Genomic DNA, 18,827 nt, shown 5'->3' on the forward strand with positions numbered 1-18,827 from the left:
ATTTATTGAAGGTCACAATGACAATTTGTAGAAAAATTGCTCCTAGAATATTGACTCTCATTTAAAGAGAAGACATTGTCTAGAAGACATTGCTACATTTTCAGTAGTTTATCTCTTTCTAGAAAGTGTGGTCTTTTTCAAATGTGGTTATTTTGTTTTGAGATCTCTTACAAATACTTGCAAAACTGGTATATCTGGAGATTTAGAGACAAGTGGTGACAGGATGACCTGTTGCAGAGTATAGAATAGGGAGTGAAGGGGCCGAGGCCTAAAACTGGCCTGCTAGTATCCAGCTATGGGCCTGTCCTCTCGGTACCTTAGTTACCTAACTGTGAAATGAGCATTGTAATAGTTATTCTACTTATGTTCTGTTGACAAAAGAAAATTAATGGATATGAAGGCCATTTTAAGCATTACTATCTAGGGGAGAAGGCATCTCCATGTAGTATACTGTTTCCACAGATCAGGGTGGGACGTGGCAATGAATGCAGACCTCGCAAGGGCACAAAGTACCGAGAGTGGGTCTGGTTTTGTAAAGATGGGCGGTTGGGTAGGTGGTGTAAGGAAACAGAGAAGTCCTAGAGCTGATTCTGGAGCACTGAGAGAATAGGCCCACAAAGCAGGCAGTTCCAAGATGAGCAGTGAATTGAAGTGTTTGCATTGTACTTGCAAGGACTACCTGTGGGATGAGAAAGAGGATCCTGTTAAGGGCAATTTATGATTTTACTGATTTAAACTCTGCTAAAGTTGGGATTTGCAGCAGAGAATGGGGAGCCAGGTGAGTGAGGCAAGGAATTGATTAACTATTTGTCGCTGAATTAAAACCATTAAACTTCCCAGAGAACACAGTGGCCCAGGGTACTAGGAAAGAAGGAATTTCTTCATGGGCAGTTTTCAGGGAGACTTTAAACTTGAGGATATTGTATGCAAGCAAGATTGGCCAACCCGTTCATTTGTACAGAAACGTAACATAAGTACAGGTTTCCCGACACTGACCTGTACGTTGGTAGCAATCATGCTGAGGTTTTATCAGTTCTCATTAAAATTCAGAATAAATACAAGGTAGTGACTTACTCTGAGAACTTCCTCTCTATTTTTCTTGTTATTTAAATAACCTTCCTTTTATGAAGTGATGATAGCAGATAGTGAAGTTTTAAAAAATGTCCGTACTTATTAGCAAAGTAAAAAGATAGCATTTATTGGTCATTCTTACTTACTTTTAAACTTTATTTTACTGCTTAAAGAAAATCAGACTTTAATTGGTACTAACAGTTATTTGCAAGTAACCATTGTTATTTGGAAAAAGCATGAACTTTAAAAGCAGACATTTTAATGTTTGAATCCTTGCTCTGCCATTTATTCTTTGTTGTCTTGGAGCTTCGGCTAACTTCTCTATTCCTCAGTTTCCCTGTCTTTCAGTAGAGAACAGTACAACTATTTTGAATGTTTTGTTGGGGAGGATTAGACCTCACGTGTATCAAGCCCCTAAAGTAATGCCTGGTTCATAATAGGTCCTTACTGGATGACTACAGTAGAAAAATTAGGTTTATCACAGTTATCCAGATTCCTTGGCCTCATTCCTAAACCTGTCAAAGAAGATGAAATCCAAGCATATGTGTTTTTTAAATTGTGATAAAATACACATAACATGAAATTTACCACCATCAGGGTTCATTAGTGTTAAGTACATTTACATTAATGCTCATCCAGTCTCCAGAAGTCTCTTCATCTCGCTGGACTGAAACTCTGTGTCCATTGAACAACAACTCCTATTCCTGTCTGTCCCTCGGCCCCTGGCAACCACTGTTCTACTTTCTGTCTGTGAATTTGTCTCCATATGTACAGTCTTCATATAAATAATATATAAATAATATTATCTTCATAAAATGTAATCACACAGTAATTTTTTGTGTGACTTTTTTTCACGTAGCATAATATGCTCAAAGTTCATCCATGTTGTAGCATGTGACAGGATTTCTTTCCTTTTTAAGGCTGAGTAATATTTCATCTTATGAATACATATTTTCTTCATCCATTCAATGGATATTTGGGTTGCAAGCATATGTATTTTTTGTTTGTTTTGTTTTGTTTTGTTTTGCGGTACGCGGGCCTCTCACTGTTGTGGCCTCTCCCGTTGTGGAGCACAGGCTCCGGACGCGCAGACCCAGCAGCCATGGCTCACGGGCCCAGCCACCCCGCGGCATGTGGGATCTTCCCGGACCGGGGCACGAACCTGTGTCCCCTGCATCGGCAGGCGGACTCTCAACCACTGCGCCACCAGGGAAGCCCAAGCATATGTGTTTTTTTCCTGTTGCTCTTAACCCTCTGTATTGATTTCCTAGGGCTGCTATATCAAATTACCACAAACCAGGTAACTTAAAACAACAGAAATTTATTCTCTCATAGTTCTGGAGGTTAGAAATCCAAATTAAGGTGTTGGCAGGGTCAGTCTCCTTCTGAGGGCTCTAAGGAAGAATCATTCCTTGTGTTTTCCTAGCTTCTAGTGGCTCCAATCAGTGCTTGAAGTTCCATGGCTTGTTAACTGTGTCACTCCATTCTCTGTCTCTTGTCAAGAGACCTTTTTCACTGTGTGTGTCTCTGAGTGTGTTATTCTCTCATAAGGACATCAGTCATTGGATTTAGAGCTCACCATAATCCAGTATGACCTCATCTCAACTGTCTACACATGCATGTAAATAAACTAATGTTACATGAACTCTATATAAGAATTGAAAAAGAGGCAGTGCTTACATGATTATTTTATAAAGCCAGTGTAAAGTTGAAATCAAGATAAGGATATCATGGGGAAGAAAATTTAATAGCTATCTTTCTTGAAAATTGATGCAAAAATACTAAACAAACTATTAGCAAATGTAAGTCAGGGATATCTAAAAAGGGTAATTTATCATGACCAAGATGGCTTTTGTTTAGAAGTGTAATGTAATTTCTTCAGTAAAGGAAAAAAATTGATGATCTCAATACATACAAAGAGAGAAAGCATTTAATAAAGTTCAGCATCAATCTGTGTGTAAAAATACTCTTAGCAGACCAAGAATAGAACTTCATTAATCCATTTTTATCACTTTTACTCAGCAGATTACTGACTCTCCTAACCAGGGTTATAAGAAAAAGCAATAAGGGCTTCCCTGGTGGCGCAGTGGTTGAGAGTCTGCCTGCCGATGCAGGGGATACAGGTTTGTGCCCTGGTCCGGGAAGATCCCACATGCCGCGGAGCGGCTGGGCCTGTGAGCCATGGCCGCTGAGCCTGTGCGTCCGGAGCCTGTGCTTCACAACAGGAGAGGCCACAACAGTGAGAGGCCCGCGTACAGCAAAAAAAAAAAAAAAAAAAAGGCAATAAAATGTAGAAGGACTAGAAAGGAAAAAAATAAAGATTATTCAGAGATAACATGATCTTATGTATAGCAAATCCAAAACAATCTACAAATAAAGTAATTAATGACTGAGTTTTGAAAGTTTGGTAAAATTCCATTTAGAAAAATCAGTGGTGTTTTTAATATAATAGCAACAGATAAACAGAAAAATTTTAAATTACTATTTATAATATCAAAAAACATCAAATGTGTAGGAATAATAAAAATCAAAGATATGTAAAATCCCTTTACAGAAACTATAATAATATTAAGAGGAATTAAAGGAGACCTGAATAAATGAAGAGAGATAATATATTCATGGATTGGAGAGCTCAATATTACAAAGATTTCCATTTTTTCTAATTTTATCTGTAGACTTAGTGCAAACCCATAGTTCCACAGGCCTTTTTGTTTTAAATGGAAATTGTCAAGCCTGTTATAAAATTTATATGGATGTACCATGAACCAAGAGTAGCCTATATCAAATTGATAAGAACAGAGGCAGAGGACTATCAAAACTTACTTTAAGGCTACAATAATTTACATAGGTGAATTAGTGTAAGGACAGAGAAATGGCACAGAATTGATGGTCCAGAAACAAAAACACATAAATGGAAACTTGACTTATTGCAGAGGTAACCCTTGAGATTGAGGAGAGAAAGATTATCATTTGCTTCTTTGTTTTCTCAAATAAATTGTGCTGGGTCAATCGGATATTCATACAGAAAAACACTCATCTTGGCTCTTGTCTCACATTATGCAGAAGCTAATTCCAGTTGGATTGTATATCTAAATGTGAAGGGTAAACCGATAGAGGTTCTGGAGGATAACTTCATGAAAGAAAGATATTTTCATGATTGAAAGACATCTTCATGAATGTGGGATGGGACAAAAAATTTTTTTCAAACAGGATACTGAAAGTGCTAACCATGGAGAATAAGGTCAATAAAATGGCCTGCATTCAAATTAGGAACTTCTCTGCCTTAAAAGACTTCTTAAGAGTGGGAGAACATATTTGCAGTATATACAGTCATCAAAGTGATTATACCCAGAATATATGAACAACTTGTACAAATATGTAAAGGACAAAAAAAAAGAGAGAAAAATAGACAAGACAGATGAATATGCACTTCACAAAAGAATATATCCAAATGGGTAATTAACAAGCAAAAAGGGATAACTCCTTAGCCATCATGGAAATGTAAATTAAAACAATATAAAAAAAAAAAATAGTGCTCACTGAAAAGTACAGATAAAATGAAAGAGTATGATAATTCTAAATTTTGGCAGGATTGGGGAGCACATATTTCTGGTCAGGGTATAAGTTGGTACAATCACTTTGGAAAATTGGCCGTTTCTACAAATACTAAGCATACAAATACCATATGATCCAGCAATTCTACTCTTATCCAACAGAAGTGCATATACATACGTTCACTAAAAGCTGTGCGCTAGAATGTTCATGGTGGCATTATTTAAAATACCTAAAAAATGGAAATAATGCAAATGTATGTTAACAGAAGGATGGATACATAAACCAAAGTAAATTTCCACTCTGGAATACTCCACAGTGGTGAAAACGACACCTGCTACATACAACAACATGGATGAATTTTACAAATAAGATATTGACTAAAAGGAGCCAGACACAAAATAATACTTTATGGTTCTATTTATGTAAAATTCAAAAACAGGTAAAACTAAAGAATGGTGTTAGAAATTATGATAGTGATAATATTTGGAAAGATGCAGTTGGGGAAGCCACAAAAGATTCAGAGGTTCTGCTAATATTTGGTTTTGTGGTCTAGGTGGTAGTTATAGAGGCTTGTTCACTTTGTGATATTTCATAAAGCTATGCCTACATAATGTGCACATTCCTCTGTATGTTAAAGAATTTAATTTAAAATTATCATTTTTGTAGTTTCCCAACTAAAAAATGATAAGTTTATATTAAACTATGAATATAAATAACTGGCATTAATAGAAAAAGTGGTCATGTTAATTAGAAAGCTTAAAATTACATCTAGAATTTTTATAAGTAGTTTAAATTGTAGTTATTATAAATATTATGTTAGATGTTTTTTTATTGAAGTATAGTTGACATGTAATATTATGTTTCAGGTGTACAACATAATGTTTTGACAATCAGATACATTACTAAATGATCATCACAATAGGTCTTGTTACCATCTCTCACCATGCAAAGTTATTACTGTATTATCGACTATATTTCCTATGGTATACATTGCATCCTTATGACTTACTTATTTTGTAAGTGGAATTTTGTAACTCTTTATCCCTTTCACCTATTTCACCCAACCCCTCAATCCCACTCCCCTCTGGCAACCACCAGTTTGCTCTGTGAGTCTGTTTGTCTTTTGTTTGGCTTGTTCATTTGTTTTGTTTTTTAGATGCCACATATACATGAGATCATACAGTTTTTGTCTTTTTCTCTCTGACTTATTTCACTCAGCATAAACCCTCTGGGTCCATCCATGTTGTCACAAATGGCAAGATTTCATTCTTTTTTATGGTTGAGTAATGTTCCATTGTATATACCACATTTTTTTAATCCATTAATCTATTGATGACACTTAGGTTGCTTCCATATCTTGTGTGTTGTAAATAATGCTTCACTGAACATAGGGGCACATATATCTTTTTGAATTAGTGTTTTTGTACTCTTTGGGTAAATACCCAGAAGTGGAATTGCTGGATTGTATGGTATTATTTTTAATTTTTTGAGAAACCTCCATAGTGTTTTCCACAGTAGCTGTACCAATTTACATTCACACCAACAGTGCATGAGGGTTCCCTTTTTTCCATATCCTTGCCAACACTTATTTGTTGTCTTTTTGTTGATAGCCATTCTGATATTGGATGCTTCTTTAATAATGCACTGTACATGTTACTGTTTTGAAAGTTTTTGGTAGTCAATAATTTTTGGAGTAGAAACATACAAAGCTGCTCCATTTTAGCTAGATCTTTCAAGTAAAATATGACTTTAAGTGTTTTCAGTTAACATACACATATAACTTCCAGCGTACATTCACTGTAAGCTATTGAAGTTACAGAATTATTGTTAAGTTACTGAAACCCTGTATGTTGAGAAGCTGTGCTTTTCAGATCCTTTGAGGATAATAAAGGCAATAAATACAATTTTACACTCTGTGTCTATATTCTAGTATTATAAGGTGAAGATATTATTTGAAATTGCTCAGGTAATGCTTTCTTAGATTATATAGACATTTGAATAGTGATAGGGGAAATTTCTTTACAGCTGCCTAATTTTGATTTTTGATATCTACTAAAAAGTGAAAAAAAAATCACTATGAATGGAATGGAACTAACAACAACCAAAGTGCTATACCCCATATTTTCAGTTAATAATTTTGTATGAAATAGATTATTTTCTCCCCTTTTCTTTGTTAGTACATTGATACAGAATTGACAGTATATATTAGAATAAAATTCTATTATAATAATACAAGTTAAAATTTTTTCATTAAAACATATTTTAATATGAAACAATGTTCATTTGCTTCTCTTTCTTGTTTAATATTAAAAATGTCTAAAATGGGTATCAGTATTCACCAACCATGTTTCCTGATATCGTCTTTAAGTTGATTCTGCTCTGCCTCTGTGTGTGTGTGTGTATCTGAGGCATGTACTGTTACTAACACCAATAGATTTCAGAAATAATATTTTGTGTTTTTTATAAACTTAACAGTCAAGAAAATGTTAATGAAATAATCTAACTTTTTAACTATGTACCTTTAATAATAGACACTGAATCATAAATGAAAGAGGAATTTCAGCTATTTGGGCCTGGATATATATGTTGGTGTACAAGATCTGCCTTGTTAATTCAGTCATTTACTTAGTGACACATCCAGCAACCTATTTATATCACTGTGGACTTAATCTACTCATAGATGGTATTTCTACTCCCCACCTCATTGCTTACCTCTCTCTGCTTCGGTCACTCTGCTCCAACCACCATTATGACCTAATTGCTGTTTTCACTAGCTACCAAGCACATTACTACCTCTGCACTTTCACTGATACCTCTGCCCAGATCTGTATTTCCCCGTATCCTCCATAGATTTCATTATATGTAGGTCTCCATTTAAATAACACCCTGAGATGCGTTCTCTGACTCTTCCCTCCATAATAATCCACATCATTCTCTGTTCTTATTCCCTTCCTCCTCCTTTATAGCATTTACACTACCTGATATTCTCTTACATTTACCTTTTATACATTTCTTAGTAAATACAAGATCCATGCGGGCAGAGACTCAATTGGTTTTATTTACTACTGTATTTCCAGCACATAGAAGCAAGATAGACCCATAGTAAGCACTCTATAGATATTTATAGTTTCAGTGAATGAAGGAAGGAAGGAAATATAATGAATAATAGTATCAGTCTGCATAGCTCAGCCGTTAGTTGACTCTGCAGAATTCATTTATTTATTCTCTAAACAAATACAGGGTTGTTGTTAGTTCCAGCATGGCTCTCTTCGTAGGGATTGGGAGTAAATTTTAAGTAAGCCCTAATAATATAACAGATTTTAAATTTTGTTATTATCCTTTAAAGGAGGAGGTAAAGGGAAAGGGAGGAAATCATACACATGGTATTTAACTTTGTCTTTTAGGAAATAAATAATGACTAAAAATGATATTTGTTCCAAATGCATTGTCTTTGTTCTTGTCTGTAATAATTTTAAAATATTGTAGTAACTGCTCAAGTACCACTTGTAGAGTTATGTTGTTTGTGTTTATTTTCCTATTTATATCTATTCCCAACTCACCCCACTACACCTTTTTAAAGAATCCAACCCAGGTCGGAACAGCTCTTCAGGTTTTCCATAATCTTGGAACTTTGAAGGATACTATTACCAGTGTCGTGGATGGATATTGTGCTGCTATAGAAGAAAATATCCACAGTGCATTAGACATCAAAGTTTTGACTCAGCCTTCCCAGTCAGCTGTGAGAGGTATGGATGTGGTTTATCTTTAGCTTCTTTATTTATTTATAACTGAAAAGTCCTTTGAATAGTATGTGAAGCATTCAAGTTTCAAAGTAATCTAATGACTCATTTTTTAGTAGACAGAAAATGAGAGAAGAAATTATGTTTTAGAATTTATTTATAACTTTTTTTTGTCTAATCAGTGAGTTGAACTGGCCAATTGGTATATTCAGAACTTCTAGATAAAATCTGTAAACTATGGCTTCATTTAGTTCAGAGGAAACAGATGCAAGAAAAAAAAAGGAACATATTTTTCTTTCTGAAATCCTTATCCTCACATGTACTTCTTATTGAGGCAGAAAATATTTTTTAAGGAAATACAGTCTCTACTTTACCTTTCTGGGCTTTTGTATAATTCTCATACTCAGGAGCAGTAATGGGTAAATGTGGAGACAGAAGCTGATAAAAGCTTTGGGAACATTACAACTATAGCACAATCTAAAGAAAACCAGAAACAGGTAGATTCAAGGTAGCAGTCCCAACCCTTTTCCTGCCAAAAGATACCCGATGATGACATTCACATACATAACACACTTCATAGACATGAAAGACTACATGTTCTGTGTACCTCTCATTTTTCTAAGCAACACCAACTCTGCATTTCTCTCCTTAAAATCTTTCCTCTCTCCTGTTAATACGGATGGACTGTACTTGCTCCTAGCAGAGACCAAGTACTCTGCTTTTGCATTAGATCCCATCACTCAAAGGCGTTGCTTTCACAGATCCCCTCTCTCTACCACATCATCAGTTTTTCCTTTATTATGTCTCTTTCCCATCACATACAATCGTGCTATTGTATCTTCTTCTGCTTAAAGACAGTCAAACAAATCTATCTTGACTCAATTTCTTTCTTACTAAAAAATATTTGCATTGATTATTATTTTTATGTTTGCTATATAAACATAACCTTAAATAATACAGAATATATGTCCCTCATAAATAATTTGCACTAGATAAAAAGAGATAAAAGAATCTTAGATCTTAAAGGGATTTTTAAAGGTTAACCCTAGCCTCTGAATAGGTCTGTATTAAGACGATCCCAGAAGCAGAGCTTTGAAAAGAAATTGCCAGAGGAGATTTTACTCTCAGCTTTTCCCAGCAATTATTCTCAAAAAGTTTGATCTAATGTTTAAATTTCCAGAGGCAGTTTAATCTCATTCCCTCTTGTGTTGTCAAGAATAGGAAAAAAATGAAAGCAATTATTCACATCCTGTCAGTGCTAATGTATGCTCCCTTTTTCTGAAAGAATAAAGAGTTTAAAAGCCTTATTATCATCTGTTGAGGAGTGGATACCATGATTTAATGTAGAAACCCTACTCTTTATTATTTTTTAAAAGAATAATCATTGCTATTTTTATTTTTTAAAATGTTACATTGGCAGGATTAATGTTAATTGCCTGATCTTGTTGGTTATATTGAGATAATGTAGTAGAATGTCATTTTTGTTGGAAATACACATTAAAGCCTTCAGGGGTGATGGGGCCTTATGTCAGTAACTTATTCCCAAATGATTCAGGGAAAAATATTTTTTACTATACTTCACAATTTTCTATACGTGTAAGATTGTTTCAAATCTTACAAAATAAATAACATTATTATAATTATACAGGAACACGTTACCCAAAATGTATCTAAAAGTTTATAAATCACTAAGGAAAATATAAATAACTCAATTGAAAAAAATAAAGGATATGAATAGGCAGATCACAGAAGAACATATCCAGTAAACATGAAAAGATGTTCAGCCTCTTTTTAGAGGATATGAACTAGTTATTAGGGAAAAACAAATGATGCAAGATCCTATTTATCAGTCGTGAGACTGGCAAAATCTAAATCTAAAACAGAACTAAATGTTGGATGAGGGCAGAAACTCTTATACTCTGACTGTAGGAGAATAAAATGTTTCAAACATTTTATTCAGTTTTATCAAACTGCTCACTGAGATTAAAAATGGGTATACCTTATAATCTTATAATTTCTCTTTTAAGAGTAAACCCTAGAGAAACTCTGGCACATATGTATAAGAATTTTTATTACTATTATTCATAATAGCTAAACACTGAAAACAGTCTTTCCTTCATTGGAAAAATGAATAAACTTGCTTATTTTTTAAGTAGACTACTATACAATATTTAAATTTATAAATTTTATCAGTATAGATAATTCTCAGCTCCCTTACATGAAAAAGCAAGTTGCAAAAAGATACAGTATGATATTGTATTTAAAGCCTGAGAACATGACAGATGGTGCTATGTATTGCTTTACATACATGCAGATGTAATGAATGTATAAATATATGCCTTCTAATAATAATCATTAATTTCAAAATAACATGAGCTCTGAGGAGAGAACAAGGAAAATGAGACCAGGAACGAAGAGGTATATTTAGGGACCTTCACTTTATTCATTCATCCTTTTTAAAAATTTTATTTTTTAAGACTGTTTTTTAGAGTATTTTTATGTTCACAGCACAATTAAGAGGAAGGTACTGAGATTTCCCATATACCCTCACCCCCACGCGTGCACAGCCTCTCTCATGATCAGCATCCCCCAGCAGAGTAATACATTTGTTACAGTTGGTGAACCTGCATTGACATGTCATAACCACCCAAAGTCCATAGCTTACAGTAGGGTTACTCTTAGGTTTCTGCATCTGTGAGTTTGGACGAATTTATAATGAATGACGTATTTCCATCATTATAATATCAAACAGTATTTTCATGGCCCTAAAAATCCTCTATGCTTTGCTTATTCATCTCCACACTCCCAGCCCTGTCAACCACTGATCTTTTTATTGTCTCCATAGTTTTACCTTTTTTAGAATGTTATATAGTTGGAATTCTACATCATGTAGCCTTTGCAGATTGGCTTCTTTCACTTAGTAATAAGCATTTAAGTTTCCTCCATTTCTTTTTTTTTTTTTTGTGGTACGCGGGCCTCTCACTGTTGTGGCCTCTCCCGTTGCGGAGCACAGGCTCTGGACGCAGAGGCTCAGCAGCCATGGCTCACGGGCCTAGCCGCTCCGCGGCATGTGGGATCTTCCCAGACCGGGGCACGAACCCGTGTCCCCTGCATCGGCAGGCGGACTCCCAGCCACTGCGCCACCAGGGAAGCCCTCCTCCATTTCTTTTCATGGCTTGATAGCTCTGTTTTTTTCAGTATTGAATAATATTCCATTGTGTGGATGTACTACAGTTCATTTATCCATCCACCTAGTGAAACATCCTGGTTGCTTTTCAGTTTAGGCAATTATGAACAAAAGCTGCTGTAAACATCTTTGTGTAGGTTTTTGTGTGGACATAAGTTTTCAGCTCCTTAGGGTAAATACCAAAGAGCACAATTGCTGCATTGTACGGTAAGAGTATGCTTAGTATTGTGAGAAACCACCAAACTGTCTTCCAAACTAGCTTGACCATTTTGTGTTCATGCCGTCAGTGAATGAGGGTTTCTGTTGCTCCCTATCCTCACCAGCATTTGGTGTTATCACTGTTCCAGATTTTGGCCATCTAATAGATATGGTATCTCAGTGTTGTTTTAATTTTCATTTCCCTGATGCTGTATGATATGGATCATCTTCTCCTATGCTTATTTGCCATCTGTACATCTTCTTTGGTGAGGGAGGTGTCTGTTAAGGTATTTGGCCCATTTTTTAATTGGGGGTGTTTCTTACTGTTGTAAGAATTTTTATTTTGGGTAGCAATTTTTTCAGATGTGTCTTTGGCAAATATCTTTTTTTCCAAGTCTAAGGATTGTCTTCTAATTCTCTTATTTGTCTCTTCCAGAATAGAAGTTTTTAATTTTAATGAGGTCCAGCTTATCAGTTATTTCTTTCATAGAACATGTCTTTGGTATTGTATCTAAAAAGTCATTGCCATACCCAAAGTCATCTGGGTCTTCTCCTTTGTTATCTCCTATGAGTGTTACAGTTTTGCACTTTACTTTTAGGTCTGTGATCCATTTTGAGTTAATTTTGGTGAAATATGTGAGATCTATGTCTAGATTCATTGTTTTGCATGTGGTTATTGAGTTATTCCAACATGATTTGCTGAAGATTCTACCTTTGCCAAATTTATTGCCTTTGCTCCTTTTTCAAAGATAATTTGACTATATTTATGTGGGTGTATTTCTGAGCTCCCTATTCTGTTCCATTTATCTATTTGTCTTTTTTGCTAATACCACATTGTCTTGATTACTGTAGCTTTATAGAATGTCTTGAAGTTGGCTAGTCAGTCTTCCAACTTCATTCTTTTTTGTCAATATTGTGTTGGCTCTTCTGGTTCTTTTCTCGATATAAACTTTAGAATCCATTTGTTGATATCCAAAAAATAACTTTCTAGAATTTGGATTTGGATTGCCTTGAATCTATAGATCAAATTGGGAAGAACTGACATCTTGACAATATTGATTGTTCCATCGATGAACATGGACTATTTCTCTGTATACTTAGTTCCTCTTTGATTTTGTTCATCAGAGTTCTGTAGCTTTCCTCGTAAAGATTTTGTACCTATTTTGTTAGATTTATTTATACCTAAGTATTTCATTTGGCCGGGGGGTAACACACATGATATTTTGTTATCAAATTCAAATTCCACTTGTTCATTGTTGATATATAGGAAAGCAATTGACTTATGTTCATTAACCTGGTATCTTACAACTTTGCTATAATCACTGATTAATTCCAGGACTTTTTTGATTGGTTCTTTCAGATTTTCTACACAGATGATTGTACCATCTGCAAACAAAGACAGTTTTATGTCTTACTTCCCAGTATACACCTTTCTTTCCTTTTCTTGCCTTACTGCATTAGCAAGGACTTCCAGTATAATGTTGAAAAGTGGTGGTGAAAGGGGACATTCTTGCCTTGTACCTGATCTTAATGGGAACATTTCTCATCATTAAGTATGATGTTAGCTGCAGGCTTCTTATAGATAGTCTTTATTAAATTGAGAAAATTCCCTTTATACTTAGTTTATTGAGAGTTTTTACCATTAATGGCTGTTGGATTTTGTCAACTATGATCAAATGTATTAATGTGATTCTTCTTTTTTTAGTCTGCTGATGTGATGGATTATGTAAACTGTTTTTTTTTTAATTTATTTAGTTTTATTTTTGGCTGTGTTGGGTCCTCATTGCTGCACGCGGGCTTTCTCTAGTTGCGGTGAGCAGGGGCTACTCTTTGTTGTGGTGTGCGGGCTTCTCATTGCGGTGGCTTCTCTTTGTTTCGGAGCACGGGCTCTAGGTGCGTGGGCTTCAGTAGTCATGGCATGAGGGCTCAGTAGTTGTGGTTCGCGGGCTCTAGAGCACAGGCTCAGTAGTTGTGGCCCACATGCTTTGTTGCTCCGCGGCATGTGAGATCTTCCTGCACCAGGGCTCGAACCCGTGTTTCCTGCATTGGCAGGCTGATTCTTAACTACTGCACCACCAGGGAAGCCCTGTAAACTGGTTTTTGAATGTTGAACCAGGCTTATATACCTGGGATAAATCCCATTTGATTATGGCATAAAATTCTTTATATACATTTTTAGATTTTATTTGCTAATATTTTGTTGAGGCTTTTTACATCTGTGTTCATGAGGTAGTGGTCTCTAGTTTTATTTGCTTGTAATATCTTTATTATCTAGAATAACTATTCACCATCTTGTTATTTCTGTCGACTTTCGGAATGCTTCTTTCCTCAAACTTTGAACGCTTTTTTTGCTCTCTGGCCCAGTATGCACCAGGTTCACCTTCTGTTTTTACCGCTCCAGGTACGGAATCACTTTTTTCTTCAGTAAGCCTTGGCTTCTTTTATTGGGGAATGGTGCATAGAGATTGAAATTTGGATATCAGGCATGCTCATTTCTATTAAGGAGTTGTCATCTCTCTGTCCTTTAGTGAACAGAATTGACAGATACCTCCAATTCCCATTACTCATTTGTATCTTCGTTCTGTTTATAGTGAGAACCTTCATTTGCACCATTCTAAAGTAGACTTAGTTTCAATATTATATATTGAATATATATAATATATATAATATTGAATATATGTAATATTGTAATTTTGAATATTGAATATAATTTTGTAATATTGAATTTTGAATATATTGTAATTAAATATTACAATATCAAGCAACACATCTATTAAGTAAAATACAATATTTCTTTGTGATTTTTTTTGCCCCTAAAATATATCTTACTAAAGTCAGGATGCTGTAATTAAAAATTACTTGAATTAATTATTTTCCTGTGTGTGGTGGTTGTATTATTAATTTGAAGTACCATTAGTTTTATGTGTTACTGTATTTGTTTGTATTTAGTTTTAGAGGTTGCTTTTTTATTCTTTTAAAATTTAAATTTATTTTGAAACATCAGCATATAAGACGTTTGTATGGTTCACAGAGACTCACCGCTTTTATTCCTGTTCCTTTCACCTGGTACTACCTCCCACCTCTTCAACTCCTCCTTCTAGGAAACCTTTCTTATTAATTCCTGTTTTCTGTATTATCCTTCCTGGGCGGGTGCGTGTGTGCGTGTGTGTGTGTGTGTGTGTGTGTGTGTGTGTGTGTGTGTGTGTGGTCGTATTTTCCTTTCTTAAACACAAAAGGTTAAGATTCTTTTTTATGTCACTTATGAGAAATTATAATTTCTTCAAAAAGGAACTTCTCATCTTTTAGCCTGTATGTGCTTTTCATAATAACGTATCAGTACATTTTGTTATATTTGGAAATTTTTATTTTTCATGTTTTTCTCTTGCTCATACCAGGGGCACCTGGACGATCTACCATGCCAGCCCCAGGAAACACTGCAGCGTTTCGTGCTTCCCTTTGGACCAATATGGAGAAACTTGTGGATCATATTTTTACTGTTTGTGGCCAGGTAAATATTTGAGAGAGTGAAAATAACATTAATTATGGGTTAATTCCTGGTTATTCTAAATTGTGTGACCTTGGGCAGGTTTCTTAAAATCTCTGAGAGTTCAAAATACCTACATTAGCTAATTATAATATATGTAAGGGCTCTAGCAAAATGTCTTTTCCCTTCCCTTAATGTTTCTAATGCCTATGCTTAATACTTGTTTCATTTGAAAATACTCAGTTATATACATTCTCCCTCTCTTTGCCCTTTTTAGGTACAACATCTGCAAAAAATATTAGCCAAGAAGAGAGACCCTGTCTCTCACATTTGTTTCATTGAAGAAATAGTTAAGGTATGTTTAAATGAAAGTATTTTTATCTCTTTATAAAAGAATGCAGGAAGATAATGAGCCAGCATTATTTGTGTTCCTGTCTGACAGAGAGGCTACGTGTTAGATAGCTAAAGGGAAGTATATTTCTTGACAACCACAAATTTTCTTTGCATGTTTGTTTATTGAGTAGATGCTAGCTAATACTATTTATAGAATAATTTCTCAAATGCATATAGTAATTTCCCATTTTTTAATAATATAAATGATTTATTGTAAAAGTTTTTTAAAGTCCCGATAGAGAATAAGATAAAAATTTTTGGCATATAAGAGATTTAATTAGTGGTTGTTATAATGCCTTATAAAGTCTTTTCTGAAGATGGTACAATCCATTCAGTTGTTAATTTTTCCTATAAAGCACTTTAATGTATTATTTTTTCATATTCTAAAGTCTCCCTTCTGTCATCTACCAATCTACTGGCCTCGTGGGCACAAGAATTCCTTCCATGCATAGAAATCCCTGACTCTACATTTTATTCATTCATTTTGGTATGTTTTTGATAGTGATGAATGGAATAACTAGATATTCTGTTCATTAAATCTTAACACCTAGTGCTCCAAAGAAAAAGATTCTCTAAGTTTCTATCATCGAGGTGTAGGTAGTTTACTTTGTAGTTCAGAATTTTAAATATTTTATTTCCTGTGTTGGGGATCTCCAAAACCACCCCCAAATTTGGTGATTTGCTAGGAGGATTCATAGCACTCAGTACATAGTCCTGCTTGTGGCTGTGATGTGTTATAGTAACAGTATATAAACCAAGTCAGACAGAGAAAGACAAATACTGTGGAATCTAAAAAACAAATGAACAAACATAACAAAATAGAAATTAAGTTACAGATACAGAGAACAAGCAGGTGGTTGCCAGAGGGGAGCCGGGAAGGGGAAATTGGATGAAGGCAGTCAGAAGGTGCAAACTTCCAGTTGCAAGATAAATAAATACTAGGAATGTAATGTGTAGCATGATGAATATAATTAATTAATATAATTAAGACTGCTGTATGTTATATATGAAAGTTGTTGTGATATTGCTGCATCGGGCAAAGTTTCTACATAAAAACTCACATATCAGTTCTTGTCAACAGTTATTATACTGGATGAACACTGGGCGAGGTTTTAAATGCATCTGAATTATTTCTAACTAAAAAGGATTATGAGGAATAGGGATATATGCTTTCATTGTATTCGTCCTTTTCATTTACTTAAAAATATTTCTTATTTAATTAAAGCCAGAGAAGATTGCTCTTCCAAATATTCTTCTTACGTTTTTTAAGACAGTAGTCGTACACAATACACACATACATATTTACATTTATTATAAATTTTAATGTAACTTTACAGTTTAGTTGTTGTTTTTTCTTATAAGGTGATATTTATGAATAAAAATTTAGTCCCTCTTGGGATTCAGTATACTCATCTATATTCAGAATAGATCAATCTTTTTTGGAAAGTCCAGAATAACTTGTGACCCTGCAATTTTGGGAACTCTAGGACAAAAGAGAAGTAAAAATACTCTAAGGAAAATATGTCATAAATTGCAAAGATAGCACATAAAATTTACTATATTTGCTATAATTTCTTTAGTCTTTTCCTTCGTTAAAAAGCTGTAAACAGATATTTTTGCTAATTATATAACTACAATGTAAGAGTATTATTTAGTTAAAATAATTATCAGTGGCAGTAGAACCTTTATAAAAAGTATAGGATTTTTACAATGATTTGAGGCCCAAATAATAATCCTTAAAATCTGCATAAAATTTTAAACTTGAGTAGGTGATGGTATATATCTTGGGTCATTGAAGAGCAGTTTCTGAACCAAGATCTCTAAATCATTTTGTAATCTGTTTTTGAGGAAAATGTTATAAACAGAATGTTCTTACACTACTAGGTTTTTTTTGCAGCTTCAAGATTTTTAAGGATATATCCTGGTATTGAAAGTTCTTTTTAATTTAGTGGTTTAGCCTTTTAAACCTCTGAATATATTTTTTAAAAATGAAAACAGTGTAAATAATTCAAGATGAAATGATTTAGAATTTATGTCATATGCTTTCTACAATATCTATGTAGAAATTAATGCTTTTTTCCTAGGAAGATAATTTCTAGCAAGTAATTTTTTTTTAGATTGCAATCTACCAGAACAGATTTTTTAAATTTATGTATTAAATTTTTTTTTTTGTTTTTTGTTTTTTGCGGTATGCGGGCCTCTCACTGTTGTGGCCTCTCCCGTTGCGGAGCACAGGCTCCGGACACGCAGGCTCAGCGGCCATGGCTCACGGGCCCAGCCGCTCCGCGGCATGTGGGATCTTCCTGGACTGGGGCACGAACCCATATCCCCTGCATCGGCAGGCGGACTCTCAACCACTGTGCCACCAGGGAAGCCCCTGTATTACATTTTTATAAGTTGTAGTCCACATTTTGAAATTCACTGAAAGCTAAATTAATAGATATTTTCTCTTTGGTTTATAATTTAAATATAAATGAAATTACACTATTAATTTCATGTCAAGTAGGAAAATTAAGAATTAATTTTCCAGGTTTCTTTGTTTTAAACCACTTGATTCTAATGCTTCTGTAATTAACTATAAAGTGTGATGGAATTTCCGTGTTTGACTTCTTGCCAACTTGTTTCTTTTCTACAAAAACAAAACAAAACAAAACTGTACTTTACATTTTCCTTTGTTAAGTAATTTTTGTAATTTATTATTCTTTTGCTGTAGTTCAATACCTGTAGATTTCTTTAAAAAGTAATGATTTTTATTTTTTAGAACAGCTTTAGGTGTACAAAAAAATTGAGCAGAAAATACATCTGATACTTGCTAGGTTATCATAACATCTCTTGTGCATTATACAAAACTTATAAATGTACTACATAGTGAGCTAATCCTAATGTAAACTATGGACTTTAATTATTAATAATATATCAGTCATGGTTCATCAGTTGTAACAAATGTACTATACCAATGCAAGATGCATAATGCATTATGCAAATACATAATTTCCTGCGTCCACCATTTATAGTATCATGCAAAAGAGGTTCAGTAGTTTTTCTTCCTTAAAAATCTTCTCTGCTCCACCAGTTCATCCTTCTCCCACTTATCTCCTTAACCCCTGGCAACCACTGATCTTTTTACTGTCTTTAGAGTTTTGTCTTTTTCAGAATATCATGTAATTGGGATCATACAGTAGGTTGCCTTTTCATACTG

General features: G+C 34.4%; 1 protein-coding gene across 1 annotated transcript in view; it reads left to right on the forward strand.

The window, feature by feature from the left end:
• The window catches only part of COG5 (component of oligomeric golgi complex 5), a 283,180-nt gene that overhangs the window by 145,009 nt on the left and 119,344 nt on the right, over positions 1-18,827 (forward strand). Inside the window, exons 8-10 of the mRNA XM_067745932.1 lie at positions 8,207-8,372; positions 15,147-15,259; positions 15,513-15,590. Coding sequence (XP_067602033.1) covers positions 8,207-8,372; positions 15,147-15,259; positions 15,513-15,590 — 357 coding nt within the window. The remainder of the gene's footprint in view (positions 1-8,206; positions 8,373-15,146; positions 15,260-15,512; positions 15,591-18,827) is intronic.

Source organism: Pseudorca crassidens, chromosome 8, assembly GCF_039906515.1.
Source record: "Pseudorca crassidens isolate mPseCra1 chromosome 8, mPseCra1.hap1, whole genome shotgun sequence".
Taxonomy (NCBI): Eukaryota; Metazoa; Chordata; class Mammalia; order Artiodactyla; family Delphinidae; genus Pseudorca; species Pseudorca crassidens.